The sequence below is a fragment of the Rattus norvegicus genome, chromosome 1, assembly GCF_036323735.1.
Source record: "Rattus norvegicus strain BN/NHsdMcwi chromosome 1, GRCr8, whole genome shotgun sequence".
Taxonomy (NCBI): domain Eukaryota; kingdom Metazoa; phylum Chordata; class Mammalia; order Rodentia; family Muridae; genus Rattus; species Rattus norvegicus.
Genome location: NC_086019.1, coordinates 93,708,123 through 93,729,388, shown reverse-complemented (window position 1 = coordinate 93,729,388; position 21,266 = coordinate 93,708,123). Strand labels below are relative to the sequence as shown.

The 21,266-nt window shown below is 51.4% G+C and overlaps 2 protein-coding genes across 7 annotated transcripts in view; both read right to left on the bottom strand.

The window, feature by feature from the left end:
• Nucleotides 1-21,266, bottom strand: part of LOC103689966 (MARCKS-related protein-like) — a 980,777-nt gene that overhangs the window by 319,251 nt on the left and 640,260 nt on the right. The window lies entirely within an intron of this gene.
• Nucleotides 11,171-21,120, bottom strand: Ppp1r14a (protein phosphatase 1, regulatory (inhibitor) subunit 14A). Of its 6 annotated transcripts, none has more exons than XM_063261338.1 (8): nucleotides 21,014-21,120; nucleotides 18,760-18,795; nucleotides 18,413-18,441; nucleotides 15,740-15,851; nucleotides 15,065-15,453; nucleotides 13,009-13,089; nucleotides 12,524-12,556; nucleotides 11,171-12,032 (listed from the first exon to the last, which is right to left on the bottom strand). In XM_063261338.1, the coding sequence occupies exons 5-8, from the start codon at nucleotides 15,263-15,265 to the stop codon at nucleotides 12,018-12,020; spliced, it is 330 nt and encodes a 109-aa protein (XP_063117408.1). In that variant the 5' UTR covers nucleotides 15,266-15,453; nucleotides 15,740-15,851; nucleotides 18,413-18,441; nucleotides 18,760-18,795; nucleotides 21,014-21,120; the 3' UTR covers nucleotides 11,171-12,017. The 6 variants fall into 6 exon arrangements, with proteins under 6 accessions (XP_063117408.1, XP_063117377.1, XP_063117401.1 ...); XM_063261307.1 differs by having other exon boundaries at nucleotides 11,171-11,371; XM_063261331.1 differs by having other exon boundaries at nucleotides 11,171-11,371; nucleotides 15,740-15,811; nucleotides 21,014-21,070.

The window sequence follows — 21,266 nt, the reverse complement described above, 5'->3', positions numbered from 1 at the left end:
CCAAGGGATGTGGATGACCCACAGGGTGTAAGGAATATTTTTTTTTTCTGTCCCTGCTGGTGTGAGTGGCTCTAACTTGTTGTAAAGCTGTCTTAGAACAGAAGGGTTTAATCAATGTCTTTGTCCATTGGCATAGCACCTATGGGCCAGTACTCTCTGGCGCTGGGAATACAGCAATGACGAAGTCGCTGTTCTTCTCAAGAAGTTCACATTCTAATGCTGGAGAGATGGCTTAGCAGTTAAGAACTCCTCCTGTTCTTCCAAAGGACCCAGGTTCCGTTCCCAGCATCCACATTGGGCTGTCCACACTCGCCTGAAAATCCAGCTCCAGGGGTCTGACATCCTTTTCTGGTCTCTGTGAGCACCAGACACAGGCAAGGTACACAGACACACGCGTGCAAACACTAATGCAGAGAAAATAAATCTAAAACCAAATCTTAGAAAATAAAAAGTACCTTAGGTGAGTGAAAAGTGAGGCAAATTTGAAGTGAGCAAGGACACGGATGGTGTAAGATCTTATAGGCCACTGCAGAAAAAGCAATGTGTTCCAAGAGAGATTCATCCTCCAAGCCCTTCTTCCTTAGAGCATGCCACACCCATCACCAAATCCCATTACACAAGGGTCCCCATCTACTGTGTGGGGCCTGGGAATAAACTCAGGGCTCAGGATTGGCTTGCCAGTCCACCTGTCATACTTCTTTTTATAATATTTGACACATTGATTTTGTGTGCATGTGCGAATGCATGTGCCCACTCAGCACCCCTACTGTGTGCATGGCGCTTGTGTGGAAGCGAGAGAGCAACACACACGGGAGGCCCGCTCTCCTACTGTGAGTCCCAGAGGCAGAGCTCAAGTCTACAGGGTTGCTGAGAAATGCTCTTATCCACCGAACCATCTCACTAGCTGGCCTTTTACTCTTTATTGGACAAAGGATCTCACTAAGTTGACTAGGTTGGTCTGGAGCTAATAGTACATTTCCTTCTGAATATTTATACATATATATTTATACTATATATATATAGTATATATATATATATATGACACATTTAACCATTTAGTCCATTGTTGCCTCCACTCCACTCATTAGAACGCTGGTCCTCGGTGGTGGTGACACATGCCTTTAATCCCACCACCCAGGAAGCAGAGGCAGGTAGATCTCTGAGTTCAAGGCCAGCCTGGTCTATAGAGCGAGTTCCAGAATAGCCAAGGCTAGCTACACACACACACACACACACACACACACACACACACACACACACGAAGGAAGGGAGGAAGGAAGAAAGGGAGAGAGGGAGAGAGAGAAGAAAGAATGGTGGCTCCAAAGGGTTTGTGGTCTCATTCATAGCTCTGTCCTCACTGCTTGAATAAATAGACAAAAATCTCAAATTAGCCCCGTCCTCCGCTCCCCTGTCCCCTGTGAATTTCTGAAGACAAACACAGCAGGCAGAAGTAGTGAGGTGGCCGGCTGTGCTGTCACACACCTGGGGCAGCCTAAATTGAGGGCGGGTTCAGCTGCTGTAGTAAGGACTTCACCCAGTGGACAGCCCTGGGCTGTAGCTTCAGGGCAGAGAGAAAGGTTAGTAGGGGTCTGGGCATGATGATCGTAGCTTTCCAGAGGCTGAGGCAGGAGGATCAGGAATTCAGGGCCTGCTTTGGTTGCATAACAAGTTGGAGGAAGGGATCCCTGGTGGAATCCCAGAGTACTATGGTCCCTAAGGAGCTCCCAACCCCACTATGTGAAGCTGATGTGTTTCTGTGTTTCTGGCTGACCTATGTGTCCTGATCACTGGGAAAGGTCCTGGTATTCTCACCTCCTTATCCATGACACCTCCCTATCCTGTCAAGTGCTAGGGACCAAAGCTATCACAACCACCACCACCACCATCGCCACCACTATCACCATCGATATTTTGGTTTTCCGAGACAGGGGTTCTCTGTGTAGTCCTGGTTGTACTGAAACTAGATTTGTAGACCAGGCTGACCTCAAACTCCATCTGTCTCTGTCCTCAACCCAAGTGCTAGCATTAAAGTTATCTTAAACCCTTGGTCATTTCTCTTCAATCGGGAACCGAAAGGACTGGCCACTAGAGGGCAGTATGGCTCAGTCTTTGTCCTGTAGAGCCGGTTCCTGTGTTTCGGGATGGAGAAGCCACATCCCAAATCTTGGGGGCTGCCAAGGAGATGCAGACTTAGTTCTGAACCTCTGACCCTATTTGAGGCCTAGGCACCAGGTCTGCTCCCCACTCCCACACCCCCACACCCGGTATCACAGGCTCCCGGGCACAGCTAGGCACGGTGGTAACTACCTGTGAGGTAGAGGCTGAGGATAAAAAGCTTCAGCCTGCTTCCTGTTTTTTGCATCAGTAAACCTAGGCCTTGGGAGGTGGAGATCGGAGGCGCAGGAGTTCTCCATCATCCTTGACCGACGCTGAGGGAGCCGAGAAAGCTTTGAATGAGTGTGTGTTCTTTGACATAGGTACGGCCATATTCAGGTCCCCAATGCCTCATACTCAGGGCAGTGGCTTCCCCACGGTGAAGGATAACAAAAATACCCACAGCAGCTTCTAGGCTTCCCCCAGGCTGATGACTGCAGTGCAGGCCTGGAGACAGCTCCCCTACAGAGAACTCCCACAGACAGACGGGCTGAGCCACCCCCACCTTTTTGCTGAGGTTCTGAGTTGTAAAGGTCCCTTCCACCAAAACGAGCATAGTCAACTTGATCCCAGCTTTTCTGAATGTGTCTAATGTCTGTCCTTCCTCATTCTCTCACTGCCCGTCTGGCCAACACTCGACACCAGGACGTAGCAACATAGCAATTTGGAGACCAGACTAAGCTACCAAAAAACCCTCACCACCCCACTTCCCCCCGGCAAAAGTTATTTGCCCATTCACATCTGCAAACTCTAGCTGCTTCCTTGTGACCAGGGTCTAGTGTTATTCTGCCTGCCCTGCAAAATGGACAGCCTTTATACGTAAGAGAGCTAGTCTTGGGAATGACAAGATGGCTTGGATCTGTGGCTGGTGCAACTGGAGACACTGAGGTGGGATCCCCTGAGCTAGGGCAGCCTGGGCTGGGAGTCCATGTGAGAGAGGCCACGTTGTCCAACCTCTGGTGTGTCCAGGGGATGGTCTGGAGGCCATGGGCAGCTAAGAGAGACAACTGGGAGTTGGGACTGCTTGACATGCAGAGGGGAAGTCGGAACTGACAAGGCAAACAGATCTAGAAAGGAGAGTGGTGACCTGGGAGGGCAGTCAATAGGTGGAGAGACAGAGGTAACCAACAGGAGGACCGAAAGGGACATCAGAGTGTTCCTGAGTGTCTGAAGGAAAGGGGAAGAAACCCTGAGCACGGCGTGGTGGTGGAGCGCCGGCCTGCTGAGTCTTTTCTGATGTGACTGTAGTCTAGCGTCCCCAGAAGGAAACCCAAGCCTGTGGCTGGAAGAGTGGAAGGCAGAACTGTGTGTTTCCTTTTGGCAAACTGCAGCAGAGAAATGGAGCTGCGGATAACCCCAGCATGGAGGGAGAGTGGAGGAGGGATGCTGAGGCAGGGGATTTCAGGCTAGATGCCAGCCTGGGGCCAGGTCTCGAGGTAAACAAGAGACAGGCATGATGACACACACCCGCAACACCAGCACAAAGACTGTCGGGGCAGTGGTGGAACAAGGCAGGTGGACCACTGTGAGTTTGAGGCCAGCCTGGTCTACAGAGTGAGTTCAGGACAGCCAGGGCTACACAGAGAAACCCTGTTTTAAAAAAAAAAGAGAGAGAAAGAGAGAAAAGACCTGCTCTGACTGTGGCACTCTGACCAACTTGGCCAGAGCTTTAAGTTGGTCCATCCCAACATTTGATCCATCTATGAGCTGCTGAAGCACATGGAGAATCAGATTCTGGTTCCTGCAGGACCAGATTGCCGTCAAAGATGAAAACCAGAAGCATGGTTGTGGTTGAAGGTGGCTGTGATGTCTAGTACCTGCCTCGGGACTTCAGTGCAGTTTGGGGAAGCCTGAGACAACCCATGACATGGAGGCTCTGAAGGGAGACAGTGGAGGAGGCTGTCGACATCGAAAGCAGGAAGGTTCGTGGTACCGATCCCACACCGGGAAGCCCTGACTAGCCCGGAGATCACCCTGAGTCTAGGCCACAGCAGGATATCCAGTAAGAGTCTTGGGATGGTTCCTGGTGCTTCAGAAACCTTGAGCCAGACCGATGACTGACGGCAATGAATATTTGCATTTAAGCTGTCTGGGGAGGACAAACATGTGTGTCTCCGTGCGTGTTTTATACCGTGGGAGGCACTGCAGTTAGCAGTGCCACTTAAATGGATACTTGGAGGAGAGGTGGGAAAGATGGAGAAAGTGTGTGGTGCGCGGTGGAAAGAGGTGGAACTAGAGAAGCCACTGTGGTGAGGGGCTGGGAGAAGGATACAATGAATCCATCAGGGAGCCGAGCAGGGTCAGCTGAGCAGGGTGGCGTGCAGCAGCCTGGAGCTAGCATAGGCTCTGCCTATGAGCCACCCGACCTCCCTGTCTCTTGCTGCCCCCAGAGGCCATATTGGTATCCACGATCCGTGCTACAGCTGAGAGAAGGGCTGGCAGCCAAGGTCCCTACTGCCACCCCAGTCAGGGTTGATGTGCAAAGTCCCTGTAGATGTGTGTGGCCTGTCCTGCTGCACAGATACCATTGTGGCCCTTGGTGGCAGCTCAGGCCACTGACATGGTCTGTTCATAGCCCGTGTTGCCACTGAAGGCCACAGGGATGCCCTGTGGTCCATGCTGCTTCCTGAAGCCATATTGATATCCATGGGTCATATTGCTGCCACAGACCACGTCGATGGCCTGTGCTACTGCCAAGGGCCACCACGGTGTTCGTGATCTGAGCTGCAGCTGAGGCTTGTGTGGATGTCCGTGGTCTGTGCTCCCACTGGAGGCCTTGTTGAACTCTGTGGGGATGCTGCCACTGCAAGCCATGCTCTCTGGTACTATAGGTGGTTGTGTTGATGATATCCGTGATCCATGTCACCACCAAAAGCCATGGGGATGTCCATGGCCCATGCTGCCATCCGAAGCCATGTTGATGTCCGTGGCCCAGGCTGTTACCAGAAACCATGCAGAAGTCATGGTCCGTGCTGCTGCTGACTGTAAAGTCCAAGGAAGTGTCTTTGCAGCTGTGTGGATGGCTGCAGGCATACAGCTGAGACTGAGAAGCAGGGAAAGCCTCTGGGACAACATCCAAAAAGGAAGCAGTCTAGCCAGGAGGCCCTTGAAGAGAATGCTTAAAACCTGTGATAGGTTCCGGGCGGTGGTGGCACACGCCTTTAGTCCCAGCCCTTAGGAGGCAGAAGCAGGCGGATCTCTGTGAGTTTGAGCCTGGTCTACAGAGGACAGCCATGGATACACAGAGAAACCCTGTTTCGAAAAGCAAAACAAGACAAATCTGTGCTGGGGATGCCTAAGTGCATCGTTTCAGTTGATGGTGTCTGGTGGGGGCGTACATGGGAAGGGCTTGGTGCTCTTTAAGGGGCTGGCCACTGAGTTTGAGACTGCTACAGGGAGCATGTGGGCAACACAAATTGGACTTGAAATTTTTCTTCTTCCTCCTCCTTTTCCTCCTCCTCTTCCTCTTCCTTTTCTTCCTCTTCTTCCTCCTGCTTCTCTTCTTCCTCTTCCTCTTCTTCCTCCTCCCCCTCCTCCTGCTCCTGCTCCTCTTCCTCTGTGTTGGGGGAGGTCATCAGGGTGGAGGGTAAACCTGGGCAGACTGGAAATGAGTGAGTTTGGTGGGGTACAAGATGGAAAATTTCCAAATAATAAAAATATTGTATTTTTTTAAAAAATAGGCTAAGGCAGGAGGATCACTTCAAGTTCAGAACCAACCTGGTCTACATAGCAAGTTCCAGAACAGCCTACACAGTACAGAGAGTCCCAACACAGCCTGGAGTTTCAGCATGGACACAAAATTCTTCAGTGGATCAATCCGCTGAGAACTTAATAGCCAGGTGAGCTATCAGGAAGAAGCATGTCAGTAGGTCACTGAAGACAGGCCCTCAAAGGACATCTTAGCCTTGGTCTCTTCCCATCTTGCATTGCTTCAGGGACACCAGGAGGAGAAGGGAGTAGCTTCCTCTGGCTCATAAACCTCCTGAAACATGCCCTGTCTCACCTCAGACCCCAAGGACTAGAAAGCAGAGCTGGCTGGGCTTTACATGAAACGTTGGAAACTGAGTCAAAATAAATCTTTTCTTTCTTTCTTTCTTTCTTTCTTTCTTTCTTTCTTTCTCTCATTCTTTCCTTCCTTCCTTCTTTCTTTCTTTCCTTCTTTCTTTCTTTCCTTCCTTCCTTTTCTTTTCTTTTCTTTCTTTTTCTGTGCCAAAAGTCAAACCCAGGATTGGGACATCTCTAGCATTTGTTTTTCTGTCTCTTGCTATATCTCAGGGCGGCTTTGAACTTGAGCTCTTGTCTCAGCCTCCAGAGCTCTGGGATTGGCCCACACCTACTTTGGAATATAGCTTTAAAACTAACTCAAGCAGACAGGCAAGGTGCTGCGTGTGTCAGCACTCTCAGCATCTCGGGAGGCGGATGCAGGAGAATCAGGAGCTCAGGGTCATCCTCTGCTAAATAGGAATTTTTAGGTCAGCCTAGGCAACATGGGACCCAGACAAGACAAAAGATAGCCTGATGGATGGGGAGGGAGGGTGGGTGAGTGCGAGGGAAAGACTCAAATAGCCAGGGGAAGACACTGGGAGACTTCAGGTCTGGATAGGCTGCAGTTAGTAAATATAACCACTAGGGGGCACTAATAGCAAGCAACTTCTAACAGACCGGCGCTGTTGGAGCCAGGAGCGCAACGAGCTCAATTAAACTCATGCGTCTTTTGATGGCATCTTAAATTCTTTGGAAGAAATTTAATCAGGTTAACTCTGACAACAGGTGTTCCTTGGCAGTGCTGACAGAGGATTTGGGACTCAGAAAAGCAGGGTGGCGGGGCCTGTGGGAAAGAAGCCAGGAGGTGCGGATGCCGCCAGTAGAGATAAAGAAATATTATTTTAAAAATATTTTTAGGGATTGGGGATTTAGCTCAGTGGTAGAGCGCTTGCCTAGCAAGCGCAAGGCCCTGGGTTCGATCCCCAGCTCCGAAAAAAAAAGAAAGAAAAAAAATATTTTTAAGGGCTGGAGAGATGGCTCAGTGGTTAAGAGCACTGACTGCTCTTCCAGAGGTCCTGACTTCAATTCCCAGCAACCACACGGTGGCTCACAACCATCTGTAATGGGATCTGATGCCCTCTTCTGGTGTGTCTGAGGACAGAGACAGTGTGCTCATATACATAAAATAAATTAATTAATTAAAAATATTTTTTAAAAAATATTTATGTTGGGGCTAGAGAGAGATATGGTCCAGATATTAAAAATCCTGGGGCTGGAGAGATGGCTCAGCCGTTAAAGGCTAGGCTCACAACCAAAAAAAAATATAAAAATCCTGGCTGCTCTTCCAGAAGACCTAGGTTGCATTCCCAGCACCCACGTGGGGCTCATAACCATGTATAACTTCAGGTCTAGGAAACTGAAACCCTCTTCTGAGCTCCTTGGTCACCAGGCACACACGTGCTGCCCACATACATGTGGGCAAAACATTCGGGCACACGAACAAACATTTCAAAAAGGCAGATCCAGGGGTTGCGGATTTAGCTCAGTGGTAGAGCAATTGCCTAGCAAGCGCAAGGCCCTGGGTTCGGTCCCCAGCTCCAGGGGGAAAAAAAAAAAAGGCAGATCCACCTGGGTGGTGGTGGCATACGCCTTTCATCCCAGCACTCAGGAGGCAGAGCAGGCAGATCTCTAAGTATAAAGCTACCCTGGTCTAAACAGTGAGTTCCAGGACAGGTCTACACCGAGAAACCCGATCTTAAAAAAAAAAAAAAAAAAAGACCGATCCTCAGACTGAGAACAAAAGAAAGAATGAAAGACTGACTAATAGGAAAAGTACCCACACTTGACTTTTTGAAGCAAAAAAAAAAAATTATTTGGGAGAGGGCACGTGTGGAGATCAGAGGACGACGGCAGAGAGGCTCTCTCTTCCCACCACGTGGGTCCTGAGGATGGAGCTTTTTGTCATAGTCAATGGCAGATGTCACTGAGCCAATTCAACAGCTGTGGAAATGGATTTTTATCCAAGTGGGGGTAAGACGACTTTGGAGGAAAGGGGAACAGGGTGGGCAGAGAATGTTAGAGGACTCTGAGAAAACTCATCATTTGTCTGCCGGGTAGGGGGCGGAGGGTCCCCAGGGAGGCAAGTGGCACAGCGAGATAGGGTGGTGAGTTGGGTCACTAGTCACCGTCAGGGACAGCACACCACCCGCACGTGACGCAGAGCATCTGGGGGGGGCTGTCCCCCCTTCCCACCGAGACCGCGTTCATCCTGCGTGCACACCTTGTCTCTTCGGAAACCTCACAGCCCTCGGAAGCAGGCACCGCTCTAATCACCTTTATTTACAGACAGAGGCATGGAAGCTCATGAAGGTGACAGGACTTCTCAAGACATAGTGGGTGAGGGTTTTGCTTGCACTGCACGTGTGGTACTTGGCGCTCACAGAGGCCAGAGAACAGTGGAGTTACAAATGGCTGAGCGCTGCCATGTGGGTGCTGAGAATTGAACTGGGGTCCTCTAAAGAGCAGCCAATTCTCTTAGCTTCTGAGCCATCTCTCCACTGCCCCTCCTCCTTTTGGGAAGGGATATTTTCTTTTTTTTTTTTTGTTTTGTTTTGTTTTATTCTTTTAAAGGTTTATTTATATATTTTCATCTATATGAGTACACTGGGTTTCTCTGTGTAGCTTGCGGTCCTGGAACTCAGTCTGTAGACCAAGCTGGCCTCAAACTCAGAGATCTGCCTGCCCCTGACTCCTGAGTGCTGGGAATAAAGGTGTGCACCACCACTGCCCAGCATTTTTTGAGAGACTGTCTCACTACTTAGCCATAGCTAGCCTCAAACTCCCTACGTAGACCAGGATGGCCTTGAATTTCTGCATGAGGTGCACATGTGAAGGGGGTCTGAGGACCAACCTGTAGGAGCTGGTTCTTTTCTTCCATCAAGTGGGTCCCAGAGCCTGAGTTGAAGACCTCGGGCTTGGCAGCCAGCTCCTTTTGCAGCTGCCTCTTTGTTTGTTCTTTACTATTTGAGAAAAGACCAGGCTATGTAACCCATCCTGGAAGTCAGTCTTCCTGCCTCTGCCCCAATGCCAGGACTGCAGAACACTGCCCCGCTTAGGTTTTTGTACATAGCGTTTCTCTCTGTAGCCCTGGCTGTTCTGGAGCTATGTAGACCAGGCTGGCCTTGAACTCAGATCTGCTTGCCTCTGTCTCCTGAGTGCTGGTGTCAAAGGGGTGTGCTGGCACTGCCTGGCTCTCAGTTTAGGCTTTTAACCACAGAGGCACGCAGCTTCTTGGTGCTTTTGCTATGACCTCACATGTATATATTTGCAGTGCCTTTTCACGGGATCATCTCCCAGAACTGTTCAGCACAGTCACCAACACCCTAGTAAGAATTAGATGGGGGATGGGAAGGTAGGGCTGGAGAGATGGCTCAGTGGTTAGAGCACTGGCTGCTCTTCCAGAGGTCCTGAGTTCAAATCCCAGCACCCACATGGTGGCTCACAACCATCTGTAATGATATCTGATGCCCTCTTCTGGTGTGTCTGAAGACAGCGACAGTGTACTCACATACATGAATCTTAAAATAAAGAACATTTAGCCAATCTTCTTCCAGAACTAAAAATGACCCGGTGATAAGGCTCCCATAGTCAAACAGTAAAGAGCTGAGCCCCGGGGCTCACCGTGTCCCAGCTTTTCAGCAAATGGCACAGGTGATCTGGGCCTCTGAGTCTTCATCTGGGACAACCTTGTGCGTATTTTATAGACAACTGCAGCTCTGACACAGAGAACATCCAGGGCTTGAACTCTGGTTTGTCACCTCCACAACCATGAGGAACCAAAAACAGGTTCTGTGAAAAGGAAGTAGAGAATTCTGTGGCTCAGACAGTGTTCCGGGACAAGAGGCCAGGTGATGGTGATGAGAACCATTCGACACCCACCATCCCTGTCCTTTGCACTGAGGGAGGAGGAGGCTGAGAAGCCCACCTGTGTGGAGACAGCTAGGCCCCCAGCGGGGCTGGATAGCCAGGAAGAGCTAGATGTTAAACATCCTTACTGGTCCAGGACAGGCGGCTGGGTAGCACGTGGGGTGGGCGGTCTCACTAAGATGGGTGAGTTGTTTCCCTAGACACCGGAACTTTGGGGGTCAGAGCCTCAATCTCACGCGGGCTGTAGTGAATAGCCACTCTCCACTTCTGAGACGTACGGAAGGCCTCAGTAATTCTTCATCAGTAGATTTCCCTGCCTGGCTCTGGGGACACTGTTCATCCTGATCAATAGTTGGTATTATCCCCAAGAGAACCCTAATATCAACTTCTCTGCTTCCACGGAGTTCACGCTGCAGATATGGTTGAAGCAACCTGTGTAAATTCTTGCCTTGATGCTGCTTCCTCCAGGAAGCCCTCCCAGATATTTTTGTCCTGTTGAGGATGGAACCAGTGTCTTGATTATGCTAAGTAGGTGCTCTATTGCTGAGCCACGCCCCTAGTCTCTCACTGGTGGTTTCTAGCAAGCCCTCTATTGTCCCATTGTTCTCCGCGCCTGCCGGAGAAGGGGCAATGGCTCCTCCCATCCCTGGTACCTAAGCCCATTGTGCACTTCTGGACTCCGCCCCTGGCTGAATTGGGCTCTTCTCTCCCACTTCAGTGCCATGTACTGCTGTTCTGCGGCCTCGGCTCCCAGTTACCCCAACCACACTCGTCATAGGGTGGACTAGTGGCCTCATCGCTGTGTGATGCTCTATGGGAAGATGGCGGGGGTCATAGTGGGCCGCGCACATCCCCCGTGGCCCAGGGATCTGGCCCTGGCCTTCCCCAGGAGCTGGGACTGGGTCCATATGGGGGAGGTGGGGACAGGATGCGAGTCTCCAGGACGCCTTAGGGTCAGTAGGGTATGTTCTCAGGCTCTGTGGCCAAGAGGAATGTTTCTCCGTCTGTCAGGGCCAGCTGTGGCTTGGGGACCGAGGGCAGGGGCTGCAGAAGGCCAGGGTAATGGGGGGGGATGAGGGGGAGAGAGGAAAATCCAGACACCAGAGCCAGTTACGGAACCATTAAATACAACTTAGAAACAATCTGGGCTTTGGGGGTGGAGCAGAGGCGGGCGCAGTCACGGTGGAGCAGTGTGAGCCGGGTCCTGGCGGGGGCTCAGGCTGGGGTCATCTGAGGGGCTGGGCTGCGGGAAGCCCGGCTGCTTGTGCAGGCCCCGAAGCTTGGCCAATAGCTCCTGGACGAAGTCCTAGGGACAGAGTGGGATTCTGAGAACAGAGCAGGGGGGAGGCCTCCTACACCCCTAGGCCTGTGTCTCTTTGGGCAACAGTTTATTCAGGGTGGGATCTGGGGCCAAGGGGGGAGGGGTGGGCCCTAAGATAAGCAAGAGAAAGGGGGGAGGGGTGGGCAGAAAGATTGGAGGAGGCTGAAATTACGCCCCTCGTCTGTAGTTGTACCACAGGCAGGAGGATTGCTATGAATTTACACGCTGAGAACCTGTCTCAAGAAAAACGGGAAAGGTGCTGAAAGGTGGCTCAGTGGTTAAGAGCGGTGGCTGCTTTTCCAGAGGATCCAAGTTCAGTTCCCAGCACCCACACGGCAGCTCACAACTGTCTGTAAGTCCAGCTGTAGTGGACCTAAGCCATCTTCTGGCCTCCATGGGCACCAGGCATGTGTGTGGTGCACAGGCAGACATGGGGACAAAACACACAGCCACATAAAATGAAGTAAGGTAGAAATAGGGATGGGGAGACAAAGACCCCGATCTGAGAGAGACTTATAGACAGACACAGGCTCAGAAGGAAGGAGGAGATGTTTCTCAGGCTGGGAAACAGTCCCCAGAGACCAGGTCTGAGCCAGCTCCAGGCAGACTGACAGGCGGTGACGTTTGTCTCTCAGGCATCTAGGAGCTAAGGGTAGAACCATGAATATTTTCCCTTTTAAAGCTGGGAAGGAAGTGGGAGTGGCCGTGTTGCCCAGCTTCAGAACCTGCGGGATGGGGGCCCCTTCAAGAGGTATACAGGGAATCCCAGGACAGTATAGACAGTCAGGGGGGAGAGAGAGGGAGAGAGAGGGTGAGCCCCCCAGACAACCAGCAAGGGACAGGCACCATATGGGCAGAAACAGGAGCCCCATGGGGGATGGGCTCTGAGGCAGCAGCCTGTGGATCCCGGTGACAGATGGGGAGGAGGAGGAGGAGGGAGAGGAAGAGGGGAAGGGGGAAGAAGAGAGGGAGAGGGGGAAGGGAGAGGAGAGGGAGGGGGAGGAGATGGGGATGACAAAGAGCAGGACAGAGACGGGACCCCTAGGCCTGTCCCCACCCATCCTGGCCACGGCCTGCCTCCCCCTCTCTCACCCCCATAAAAGTGAGGGTCCACTCACGGAAAGACCAGAAACTCACCTCTGTGGGATTCAGGCAAGCCTCCAAGAGTCCCTGGGAGCAGGGGCAGAGGAAAAAAAAAAGACAAAGAATCAGTAAATAAATGACACCTATTCCCTCAGAGGCCCTCCCCTTTCCCAAGGGAACAAACAAAAGGCTGCCAGCCCCAAGGTGGACTGGCCAAGTGGCTTCGATCAGGCGCTGAAAGTAACCAGTTCCAGAAGGCCACACCTCTGCAGGGCGGTCAGAGGGAAGGACAGGGCAGCAGGGCAGTCTGATTTTGGCTCCTAGCTTTGGACAAGCTGTGTGACCCTGAGCAAATACTTCAGCCTCTCTAAGTCTAACTTTCCTTGCAGTGGTAAATGTGCCCACTTTATAGTGTTTTGTGGAGGATTTAGTGTCTGGCTTAGGAAGTGTTTAATAAACATGTCATCTTGGGCTGTCCTGTTTAGGGCCCTGTGAGTTGCTGGGCTGGGGGGAGGGGCAACTCTCTCCTTTGCACCTACCCGGATTTTCCGGCATCTTTCCTCCTCACTGTCCAATTCCAGCAGCTCGTCGATGTTGACCTCATCTGGCATGTCTGCCTCCTAAGGCCAGGGAGAGCAAGCCGGTTAGAGCCCATGCCTCCCCTGTGCCCCACCGCACAGCCTTTTGTCCAGGGCTCTGGAGGCGTTTCACCAAGCCGGGACCAGCTGGACCCAGCTGACCGGGCCTGCAGTGATAATGTGGCAGGCAGGGACAGCGCCACTGAGTCAAACATCTGGGTCTGGGGGTGGGGGTGAGGGGAGTGGCAGATGGGCGGGAGGAGGCCCAGGTCCCGGTACCAGCCCGATGCCTGCACCCTTGGCTCAGCCCCGGGGTCCTTGGGGCTGGCTGGCACAGGGCTCTCTCCTTGGCTGCAGTTCCTACTCGGCAAAGCAGGCCCGGTCCAGTCTCGGAATGTCAGATTCTGGGATTCGGGAGGGATTGGCTTCTGCCCTTTCAAGGGAAAGTCTTAGCAGTGGTGTGGGGGAGGGGGGCCAGCTGGGGCGGGCCCCTTCCCATGGGGACAAGAAGGGCTTCTGGGCTTAGGGCCAGTCAAGCCTCCCTGGGCCACATTGCAGGCTGCTGGGTCAGAGAAGTGACCACCTAGGTTCACCATGGCTGGCTAGCAGAAATCGTCTCTGAGGGAAGGCTAAGGCCTCATGGTGGTGGTATAAAAGATATCTGGTTATGTTGTGGACAAGACCCAGATATCCTAGGCCAGAGGCCCCTGGGCCAGAGCCTCTACTTTCCCAGTCTAAAGTCCTGCTGTCCAACTGGGAAGTGAAGGTGTTGCCCTGTGTGGGAGATGGGACCTCTGGCATCTAAGTGTGCCTGGCCTACTTGACCTGAGTGTACCCAGTGCAGCTGCCTCTCTCCAGTGTGGCTATCTCATGTCAGACATGGCAAGCTGTAGGGACCATCTTTATCTTTTTTTTTTTTTTTTAAAATAGGGTCTTTCTATGTAGCCCTGGATGACCTGGAACTCACTCTGTAGACCTGGCTAGCTTCGAACTCACAGAGATCTGTCTGCCTCGGCCTCCCCGGTGCTGGGTCTAAAAGGTGTGAGGTACGTCACCGTACCACGTTTGCTTTGGGTTTTTCAGACAGGGTCTCCTTATCCAAGGTTGTCCTTGAACCCCTAACCCTTCAGCCTTTACCTCCCAAGTGCTGACATCACAAGCATTCTTGGCCCAGCTCTTGGTTTCTAACACTCTGTGTTCCTGGGACACTTTTACCAGTTCCGTGTGTAATTTCCACAGATGTGTGTGTGTGTATGTGTGTGTGTGTGTGTGTGGTGTGTGGAGTTGTGACATCTGCCCTTCAGTTTGTAGGCAGTGAGACTTTTTTTTTTTTTTTTTGACAGCAGATAATGGCCCTATGTAACTTGAGTCACTTTGTGTCCCCAGATAGTATTGGAGCTCAGAGCACTGCGGCTGAAACCGATGCGTATCTGTGCAGCTGCATCTCCTCACTTGGCGCCGAGGTGATTGTGCTGTGCGTGCGTTATTGTGCCTATGCCAGGCCATGCTGTCCCTTAAATTAATCCACTTGTATTCCTGTGAGTTTGTGTGCGGCTCACTTTGGTGCTGTGTCTGTGAGTGGCTGTGACTTCCGTCATCTGTGTATACTGTTGCTTCCTCTGCTGAGAGTCTCTGCTGTCCTATCTCCCTTGCCACCCCATGTCTATGTTTGGCTTAAGGACATCCCCGTCCCTATCCGTTCTCTCAATATGTTGTCTCTACCCCCCCCCGCCCCCTCCTTCTTTCTCATCTCATCTCCAGACCTTCCTTCCCAGTTGTCTGGGTTGTCTGGACACACACACGTCTGGGGACCCTGAGTGCATGTCTGGGTGTCCACAAGCTGGATGCCTCTAAGCATAGACCAGAGCCTTGGGGCATGAATCCTCCTAGCAAAGGCCGCTGTCGGTGCACCAGTGAGCATGTACTAGGGTCACCAAGGTCGCAGGGTCGCAGGTCGCAGGGTCTGCAGGGTCTCAGGCTACCTCCGTTCCCCAATCCCGGCCCCTCTGGGTCTCACCCTGCCGCGGTACAGCTCTTCCAAGCGTCCGTCGATCCACTTCTCCACGTCCAGTCGCCGCTGCAGCTCTCGCCGGTCGTATTTGACGGTGACTCGCGCGTGCCGCTTCTGCAGCCCACTAGGGCTGCCCCCCGGGCCGCGGGCACGCGAAGGGGACTGCAGCTTGCTCAGCACGCGCTTGCCCAGCCGCTGCGCTGCCATCACGCCGCCGTCCGCTGTCTGCACTTTACGCTCTGTCTTGCGCTTGGGTCTCTAACGGGCCGGGGTGGGGCGGGGCCACCGGGGGCGGGGGCTCGTGTTCTGGGACCCGCCCCACTCCGACCAGCGGGCCTCAGTTTCCCTTCCTACAGAGACGTGCAGGCTAATGTGCAGGCTTCGACCTCTGGGTCCTGCGGGGATACAGATGGGGTGGGGGCCCATCTCAGAGGGCTCCGGGGCGCTCAACTCAGGGCGGGGTCCCGGGACACGCTCTGGGGTCGGCCCTGTTACGCCCTCTGGCGGTAGCGAAGGGTGTTGCGGGGGCGCCGGGGCTTAGCTGTACAGGACGGGGGTGGGGGTGGGGGTGGGGTGGGGTAACCCCTGAAGTTTCTCTTTTTCAGAGAAATTTATTAGCCACGCCTGGCCTTGAACTCTTAAACCTCCTGCCTCCACTTCCTAAGTGACGCGATTCCAAACCTGAGGAACAACTTTTTCTCTTTCTTTCTTTCTTTCATTCTTTCTTTCGTTCTTTCCGTGTTTCTTTTTCGACTAGAAGGTGATCGGAACAGACTCGAGGACCTCAGGGATGCTAAGCAAGTACTTGAATCATCATTTAGTTTACCCCACTCACTCATTCACGCACTTATCCACCCATCTATCCGTCCATTTATTCACTTGTTCCAGTGCACAGTGTTTACTGAGTGGTGTCAACAGCATTTAACTCTGGCACTTAGGAGGTGGAGGCAGGAGATTCAGGGATTCAAGGTGAGGACAGGATACAGAGTGAGTTTCAGACTTCAGGACAAGCTGAGCTGTGGACCTGCCACAGACAGACAGACAGACAGACAGACAGACAGACAGCCTGGGCGAGTGAGATAGCTCCCTTGGTAAAGAGGCTTGGTGCTAAGCCTAAGGACCTAGCATGATGAATTGAATCTCAACTACTGAGGAGGGGTGGTAAAGACAGTACAAGAGAGGCTGAGGCAGGAGGATAGATGAAAATTCAAGGTACACTTGGGCTACATGCTGAGAATTACCTCAAAAACGGGAGGTGGGGGGAACCTGGAGAGATGGCTCAGCAGTTAAGAGCATCATCTGCACTTGTGGAGGGATCGGATTCAGTTCCCAGCACACACACACACACACACACACACATACACAGACACACACATACACACACATACACACACACACGCACACATACACACACGCACACACACATACACACACATACATACACGCACACACACACATACATACACGCACACACAATACACACACGCACACACACATACACACACGCACACACGCACATACACACACATACATACACGCACACACACATACACACATACATACATACACGCACACACACATACATACATATACGCACACACACATACACACATACATACATACATGCACACACATACATACACATACACACACACTCACACACACATACACATACACACACGCACACACACACATACACACACATACACACACATACATACACGCACATACACACACATACACACACGCACACACACGTACACACATACACACACATACATACACGCACACACACATACACACATACATACATGCACACACACATACATACATATACGCACACACACATACACACATACATACATACATGCACACACATACACACACGCACACACACATACACACATACACACACACGCACACACATACACACACGCACACACACATACACATACACACACACGCACACACACATACACATACACACACACGCACACACACATACACACACATACACACACACGCACACACATACACACACATACACACATACACACATACACACACATACACACATACACACACATACACACACATACACACACACACACACACACACACACACACGGTGGCTCCCAACCACCTGTAACTCCTGTCCCAGGGAACTGGATACCCTCTTCTGGCCCCCGAGGGCTCCTCAAAAACGCACTCAGCACTGGGGCATGCACCAGCACACGCTAGTCAGCCCCTGCACTAGAAACAAGCGGCAAGCAGCAGCACAAGACAGAGTCTCCCTAGCGCTCGTGCTGTGGCAATGACAGTGAGTGTGGTGAGTACAGTCTATCACATGACAAGGATAAATAGATGGTGATGTTACCAAGGGCGTCAAGGAAAGACTCTGGCTCTCCTAGTCTGAGTAAGATGACTTGCAGAGCCATACTTCACTTATTCTTGAGAGGCTGGGTGAGCTCAAGCCTCACTGGTAGTCTGGTGGCACCAACCCGTGCTTTTCCAAAGACTGTTCCAAAGTCTGTCCCTGAGCTCAGCTCCACACAACAGCACTGGACATGAGGCATGAGGACCTGGGTTAGGACCCCTAGCCCATGTGTTAGCCTGGCACAGGGACAGGAGAGGTAGCTCAGAGGTTAAGAACACTGCCTGCTCTTTCAGGGAACCCAGGTCTTGCTTCCAGAGCCCACAGGGTGGCTCACAACTACCTGTCGTGGCAGTTTCAGAGGAACCAACATTCTCTTCTGACATACAAGGGCACCAGGCACCCACACAGTAGGCACACATACATACGTTCAGGCAAATGCTTCTGCACATAAAAAACAAGAGCTGGGTACAGAGGTGCAATAGTTCTAGAGAATTCAAGACAAGGAGAGCTCCTCCGGCCAACTGGTCTACCAGAATCAGCAAACTGTGAGTTCAATGAGAGACCCAGTCTCAAAATATAAGGTGGAAGTGAATTGAAGAAAACAGCAGATAATGATTTCTGGCCTCTACCTACAAGTCCATGCCCGTGACCACAAATACATAAACAGGAAGCCATTGTTGGAGACACAGACAGACCCTATCTGAACCTAAAGTCATTCTTAGGACATTTTGCACAATTCCAAACAAACCAGTGTTAAAGGGTCCTTCCATCCAAGAGGGTAATATGCTTCAGTTCCACCTCAGAGCCATGTCTCCATCCTTCTCCCCACCTCCTCAGGCTGCTTATTGTCATTATTATCATTATTATTATTATTGTTGTTGTTATCTTAGGACAGGGGGTGTGGAAATGTTATTGAGCCTAAGACTCACTTTATAGAGCAGTGTGGTTCTGGGTGGGAGACACAGGAGACTGCTTACCTAGATCGAGGTTCACTGAGAGATCCGATCTAGAAGGAATAAAGAAGAAAGAGATAAAGCAGGGCTCTCCGAGATCCACTGGGATAAAGGTGTGCACCAGTGCACCTGCAGATTAGAAGTTAAATAAAGAATATACACGGGCTGGAGAGATGGCTCAGCGGTTGAGAGCACTGACTGCTCTTCCAGAGGTCCTGACTTCAAATCCCAGCAACCACATGGTGGCTCACAACCATCTGTAATGGGATCTGTTGCCCTCTTCTGGTGTGTCTGAAGGTAGTGACAGTGTACTCATATACATAAAATAAAATCTTGGGGCTGGGGATTTAGCTCAGTGGTAGAGCGCTTACCTAGGAAGTGCAAGGCCCTGGGTTCGGTCCCCAGCTCTGAAAAAAGAACCAAAAAAATAAATAAATAAATAAAATCTTAAAAAAAAAAAAAGAATACACACATATCCATGCGAGCGCTGGCCTAGCATGCAACAAAGGCCTGGGAGCTGGGTTCAGCCCAGCCCAGCTCTACCTACCCCTCTTATGCCTCTACAAAGCCATGCTTTTCCAAAGATGACAGCTAACCTTTCCAAATAGGCCGGTTTTCATGGAGATGATGATGAGCTGGTCTTTAGACAAAAGTAACCAGAAGTAAACAGTGGTTGGGCAAGTTCTCTATAACTCTAACAAAGAAATAATCACACGGTTTGCTCATTTCGGGTGAGTGTGAATGTACAGCCTCGCACTCCAAAACACACCAGAAGAGGGCATCAGATCCCATTACATGGTGGTGAGCCACCATGTGGGTGCTGGGAATTGAACTCAGGACCTCTGGAAGAGCAGTCAGTGCTCTTAACCACTGAGCCATCTCTCCAGCCCTGCAGTTTTTGGTCTCTTGTCTCTTAGCCTTCAGTTATCGAGGCTTGCTTCTCACAGCCCTTTCTTCACCGACAGTTCTTGACTTCTTCTGTTCCAGCTCCGGATCCACCCACCCTCCAGTGTTTAGGTTTGTTGTTTGTTGTTGTTTTTTTTCTCTGTTGTTTAACAGGGTCTCGTGAATCACAGGCTGGCTGGTCTGAGTTTGCTATGCTGGCTATGAACTTGAACTCTTGCTTGGGGTCCTCTGGCTTCCAGCTCCTGAGTAGTGGGATTAACAGGCCTGTGCCAAGAGGGTTGGCTTTGTGTGGTGCTGGGAACCAAACTCTGGACTTCCTGCATGCTAGGTGATCGCTCTAGCAAGTGAATTAATTACACCCCACACCTGGTGGTTTTGTTTTTGCTTTTTGTTTGAGGGTGGGGGTTGATGCTTGTTGTGGGGGTTGGCTGTGAACTACCCTAGTCCTGTTCCCACCTCCAGAGTGCTGGGAGTACAGGCTTGTGTAACTAGACCTACCTTGTTCACAGTAACAAGAATACTACTTTAGGGGCTGGAGAGATGGCTCAGCGGCTAAGAGCACTGACTGCTCTTCTAGAGGTCCTGACTTCAACTCCCAGCAACCACATGGTGGCTCACAACCATCTGTAATGGGATCTGATTCCCTCTTCTGCTGTGTCTGAAGACAGCTACAGTGTACTCACAAAAAATGAAAAAAGAAAAGAGGCCAACTGGGAAAAAAAAAAGAATGCTATTTTTTCTTAAATACATTAATTTGTGTGTGTGTGTGTGTGTGTGTGTGTGTGTGTGTATGTGTGTGTGTGTCTGTATACGTGGGCTGGTAGGCACCACGGTTACAATGTGGAGGTCAGAGAACATCAGGAAGCCCGTTGTTTGATCCGGGAATTGAACTCTGGTCATCAGGTTTGGTGGCAGGTGTATTTTCTAAGCCACTTTGCAAGCCCAAGAGCAGTATTTTCAATGATAATGTGATCATCTTAATTTTCTTGCTAGTGTCTTCTACTTCCTCTGTCAGTCTTGCTTGCTCCATTCATCCACTTTTTTTTTTTTTTTTTGGTTCTTTTTTTCAGAGCTGGGGACTGAACCCAGGGCCTTGAGCTTCCTAGGCAAGCGCTCTACCACTGAGCTAAATCCCCAACCCCTCCATTCATCCACTTTAAATAGAGCCTCTATCTAGCAGCCCACCCTGGTGCTGTGGTAGTGGTTGGTAAATCTCCTTTGGATGGTGTTCCCAGTCCAGACCCCGTGTCCCACCATCTTTCAGGTCTGTTCATCCTATGTAAGCTTCTGATCTTCACTCTAACACCTCTTTATAGCTGTCTTTGTCTTTCTGTACAGAGTCCAGAGAAACCTGCCGTTTTAGGGACTTGTCACCTCTTTCCAGGCAGTGCCCTGCCTACCTGGCAGTCGCACTGTATAGGAAACCTATGTGGGCTCTTGTCATGCCCTGATTTTCACTGTCCCAACCCCTGCTCATTCAACTCTAGGATTTCCCCATCGCATTCCTGATCACTCTTCCCTCTGCTTCCGCATCACTACTCCGGGCTGATCCTGTTTGACGACACACAGGCCAAGCTGCCCTGGCCACTACTGAATCCTGGACATTTGGTTATGGCTCAGAGGACGAGGAATTTAGGCAGGATAAATCCCTCACACCTGAAGTAAAGCTAAAGTAAAGCGGGCAGAAAGCCACAGGTTTCTAAAAAGTGTGTCTCTTGCCTTAGTCGCAGCGAAAGCACGAAGGCGCAATGACGTCGTGGCAGATGCCCACACGGAAAAGCGAGAACGCTCCGCACACCCACCCCTCTCAAGGTCCGGTTGGGGCGGGACCAATGCTGACCACGCCCCCTTCCCTTGAGCCGGGGCCCTGCCAGGTGCAGGCGACAGAGCCAGGTGCAGGCCCTCTGCGCTTGCGCCGTCTTCGCCCCGCCCCGCCAGGTGCGCCCCACCCCCTGCCTGGGTGCCAACTTCT

Bases quoted from the DNA above. Each gene is read 5' to 3' on its own strand.
- Ppp1r14a (XM_063261307.1), bottom strand. From the start codon at position 15,265: ATGGCAGCGCAGCGGCTGGGCAAGCGCGTGCTGAGCAAGCTGCAGTCC. The intron at 13,090-15,064 runs GTGAGACCCAGA...CCCTGGCCTTAG, and splicing joins AAGAGCTGTACCGCGGCAGG to GAGGCAGACATGCCAGATGA. The intron at 12,557-13,008 runs GTAGGTGCAAAG...CCCTGCTCCCAG, and splicing joins AAAGATGCCGGAAAATCCGG to GGACTCTTGGAGGCTTGCCT.